The sequence below is a fragment of the Notolepis coatsorum genome, assembly GCF_963971535.1.
Source record: "Notolepis coatsorum genome assembly, chromosome: 4".
NCBI lineage: Eukaryota > Metazoa > Chordata > Actinopteri > Aulopiformes > Paralepididae > Notolepis > Notolepis coatsorum.
The window spans coordinates 131,923,647-131,928,490 of NC_140168.1; the positions used below are offsets into that span (position 1 = coordinate 131,923,647).

The 4,844-nt window shown below is 42.2% G+C and overlaps 1 protein-coding gene across 1 annotated transcript; it reads right to left on the reverse strand.

Annotated features, from left to right (window-relative positions):
- Positions 1-1,897: 1,897 nt before the first annotated feature.
- LOC311227411 (endonuclease domain-containing 1 protein-like) lies at positions 1,898-4,060 on the reverse strand. The gene is made up of 2 exons (XM_084313044.1): positions 3,546-4,060; positions 1,898-2,937 (listed from the first exon to the last, which is right to left on the reverse strand). Exons 1-2 carry the CDS (start codon positions 3,846-3,848, stop codon positions 2,410-2,412), a joined length of 831 nt encoding a protein of 276 aa, XP_084169170.1. The 5' UTR covers positions 3,849-4,060; the 3' UTR covers positions 1,898-2,409.
- Positions 4,061-4,844: the final 784 nt, after the last annotated feature.

The window sequence follows — 4,844 nt, forward strand, 5'->3', positions numbered from 1 at the left end:
CTGACTGTTGCACCTGCTGACTGGTTAACCTGCTGACTGGTTAACCGTCGGTGGTGTGATAGTAAAGGGTTAACCTTCTGTTTGTGGTAGTGAAAGGGTTAACTGTCCACCAAGAAACAGACTCCAGCTTGTACTTCCTGTCCTGTGACATCACCACACACAGATATATATATATATATATATATATATATATATATATATATATATATATATATATATATATATATATATATATATATATATATATATATATATATATAATATATGACAGTATATATAGACAGTATAATGTACAAAATGTGCCAATGTAGCCTACATACAGTATGCAATATAAAGGAATCTGTTATATCCCGACACTCTTCTAAATGTAGACTTTAGTTGATAAACAAATTTATAAACTCTTATCAGCAACAACCAGACACACAGATAATGATAGAAGGAAGTATGGAGGAAAATAATAGACAACTTGGGTGAAATGTTTCCCTGTTAACCCGATAGGAGTAGCCAGGGCCGGACCTAGCACATTTGGTGCCCTAGGCAAGCTTCACCCTGGCGCCCCCCCCCCCCCCCCCAAAGAAATTGTATCTTATGATAAAATATTGGTTGCAGATATAAAAGGGGGCGCAACAATGTCTGCCCAGCAAAGAAATTCTATAAAAATGAATAATATATATATATATTTATTTTGCTGAATGCAGTTTTTGGCGCCCCCCTCTGGGTGGCGCTCTAGACAACTGCCTATGCCTATAGGAAGCTCTGCCCCTGGGAGTAGCTAGGGACACAAACTACCAGGAGCTCTATTTCACTCTGCCATGGAAACACAATGTCTTGCAGAGGGGGTCAGCTAGCTAGCAAAATGTTTAGCCAACGCACATAAGGCTCAGCTATGTATCAAATGATTTTACAATCACCACAACTGAAATTAAGAAACTGCTATAATTTAATTAGTAACAAAAGGTAATTTAAATAAAAATGATATACTTTATTTAAAAAAAAATTTTTATAAGAAGATAAATATATCCCAGTACTTTAAAATGTATCCCAGGTTGGACCACAATTAATACAAGCTATTCTATGCCATTACATGATTGGATTTTTATTTTAAATAACAATTGAATCCGGGTAAAGAAAACATACTTTAAGTATGCAAAATGTAGGGCTTAACCTGTTCCCCCCCACAGGGTCGGCACCGACCCCTTTTGACATTATGATCATATAGGCATATTTTTATGAGTGATTTATGAAAATTAACCGTTTTCAAGTATTAACATCACTAACATGTCACAAAAGCATGTAGAATGTAAAACGTTAGGTTGGCAATAGGTTAGCAATAGGTTAAAAGTGTCCTTATATCGGTTTAAGTTTTCGATATGCGATCGTCTATCCAAGCCGGGACCGGAAATGGACATTTTGAACCATGGGAATTGTAGTTTTTTTGCGGCCATTTTGTAGAGGACATTCATAGCTGCCGGCCAGCGTTGACATTTCTCTGATCTACACTTCCTGTCACATACTATGGTGGTTCAAAGCTCAGCGTTCTGAATGAATCATATCAATAATTGTTATGATTCGCGATAATAAGCCACAAAAGGTAACGTTTTTGACAAATATTGAAACGCAGTCAGTTTCTCCTCACTATTGTTAGCATGTAGGAACAATTAGATCTGAAATTAGTTTCAAAATGGTTACACTGTGGGGGAAATAAAAAAGTACAGTCGATTACAGTAAATATCAGTATCTGTTATTATGCACGCCTGGTGATACTAAATCCAAATTGAACTCGGGCATTTGAAAGATACTATATGTATATATATATATAAATGTGCGAATTGGCTATAATAAGGTAATGTATAAGCATATATTCTATATTCTATAATAATATTTCAAATTGCATTGGTCCGGATGGGAGAATTCAGTACTGTATATACAGAACCTTCGGTTTTATCATCTTCCCTTTATTAATTTCCTTAGATTTTTTGTACACATGATCTCAAGAGGGTACTGAACGAGGTCAGTGGTAGTATCTTAAGTTTGGTCATTATTATCATGGTGTTATTCACTGTCAAAGATGCAAAGAAAAATCATAATTCATATTTTCCTTTGTTTCATCACAATTTAAGCAAGCCTAGTAATAGACACAATATTTCTGACACTGTGAATACATTCACTGAGGTCCATAGATGTACCTAGATACCAAGAATATGCAAATAGCCCTTGTAAAAGTGGAGCAATATTCCATTTACCTAGGTATACCTTTTATGCAGATTTTCACCTGGGGTGGAATAAAAGTATAAATACCAAGCAAAACGTTTTTTTACTCAAAATGAATTTTTTTTGGTGAAATCATACACATAACAACTATTACATCAATGACCCACCGTCACTTTAATGTATCGATATTTCAAATCCTCAGCATTTCCCACCAAACACGGAAAAATTCGTGTCATAACACGCTGCACCGCTCAGTCTCCTCTCTAACTCCTTCACAGTGAGACTCTGCACTTTCCCGTTGTTGTCGGGCCCCAAGAACCCGCCCGACGACCGAGAGGAGGACCCGCCATGGCTCCCCCGGCAACAGTAAGCCGCCCAATAGAACCCGGCCACCCGGACACGTCCTCCACCAATCACCCGGTGGCCCGGCACGACCCCTGTGACCACGTGCGCCCCTCTGGGGCAGGTGCTCTCCAGGTGCGCGGACAGGTCCTCCTCGTGTTTCCGCCACTGGCCGCGGTTGAAGCCGGGGTCCTGGGGCGCGGCGTTGGTCAGGGTGGAGGTGGCCAGCATGGCCGCCTCGCTGGAGGTGTGGAGGACCGGGTAGAGGTGGCCCTTGTCGTAGCCGGAGCCCTCGTAGTCCCCGCTGAGCGCCTGGTGACGACCCCTGTCGCCGGCCGGGATGTGTTTCAGTCCGCCCATGCAGATCCGCTTACCACCGTCCAGCTGTTTAATTAAGAGCGATAAACATCAAAGTCACTTTGTTGTTCTGTACGCACAAAAACAATAAACATCAAAGTCACTTTGTTGTTCTGTACGCACAAAAACAATAAACATCGAAGTCACTTTGTTGTTCTGTATGCACAAAAACAATAAACATCAAAGTCACTTTGTTGTTCTGTACGCACAAAAACAATAAACATCAAAGTCACTTTGTTGTTCTGTACGCACAAAAACGAAGGGTTCGCAAACACGAAGACACAATTTAATTAATTCAAGACATTAACAAATATACATTTTCAATACATCCATATAGGATTCATTAGGGACAAGGAATATTGTTATTTTTAACCCAGCTTTTATTACTACATGTTAGAGTTTAGAAATGACCATTTCTTTTTCTTTATTTAAATTAAAAAATAATAATCTAAATGCCTCAGAAGCATACATTTTAGAATAATTAAAAACATATCAAGTAACATTTATTCATAAAGCACATTTAAAAACAACCCACGTTGACCAAAGTGCTGTACTGACTTGACACAGGTATAGTACAATAAAATACAAAAAAAAATGAATGCTGATGTTCTTGTACGTCTGTGTGTGTCACATACCTGAGGCTCGACATACCAGCGGTCATCTCTGTCTACGTCCACACGCTTAATAAACACGTAGGCCGAGTACACAGGGATCTTGTTGGCCGCATCGTAGAGCGTGGCGTAGAAGTAACGCGCCCTCCCGTTCTGGTCCAGCAGACACTGGCACAGCTGGCGGAAGCGGTTGTTGTCGGACGTGTCGGCGAGTACGGTCGGAGGGTCCCCGTTCGCAAAGAACTGTTTGCACCCGTCGAACGAGGTGACCCTGCCGCTGGCGAGCAGGGGGAACAGGAGCAGCAAGGCGGCGACGTGGAGCGACATGCCTCCACTCAGAGAGGGGTTAGGGTGCGCTGGAGAGGGTCCACTCAGAGAGGGGTTAGGGTGCGCTGGAGAGGGTCCACTCAGAGAGGGGTTAGGGTGCGCTGGAAAAGGTCCAGGTCAGATAGGGGTTAGGGTGCGCTGGAGAGGGTCCAGGTCGGACCGGAACAGGAGGAAGAAGGGCTCAAGACAAGATAAAGACTCAACCCCAGAGGCTTTTGTTGTGCTCTCTCGGTGCGGCACACAGTAACACTGTCGGAAATGTCTGCTCACATCATGTGTACACTGGCTGTTCCAGAATATTAGGAAACGAGAGTTAATCATTGCTGAAGGCTGTGTGTGTGTGTGTGTGTGTGTGTGTGTGTGTGTGTGTGTGTGTGTGTGTGGTGTGTGTGTGTGTGTGTGCGTGTGTGCGTGTGTGTGCGTGTGTGCGTGTGTGTGTGTGTGTGTGTGTGTGTGTGTGTGTGTGTGTGTGTGTGTGTGTGCGTGCGTGTGTGTGTGTGTGTGTGTGTGTGTGTGTGTGTGTGCAGCAGCGAAACCTATCAGACCCGGGCCGGGGGGCGGGGCCACATGACCGGGCCCTCACCCAATAAAGCTTGACATTATATCGGGAGTCCGGGGTGGTAATCTGACACTTGTGCGTAAAAAGTTGCAAACAGTCTAAGATTACAATTTAAAACAATGTTTGAAAGAAAACTAACCAAAGAAAAGGTGTAATATTTAATATTTCGTTTCTACAAAGGGTATAGAAACTAAATATATACAGATAATGATATAACATGACATAAAGCCAACAAACTACAAGAACAACGTAAACATAGGCTAATAAAATGACTACATTTCTGACACACCATTCACCACGGACCACGAGAGCAGCTCGTGGCGATGTCCCGACTATAGTGCTCTCCTGGGCAACTTGGTGTAAACTCCTCATCCTTTGCTTGCAGTAGTGTGTTGGGGTGAATTGCCTCAAACATGTTCACAGTTGCATTTAAACTG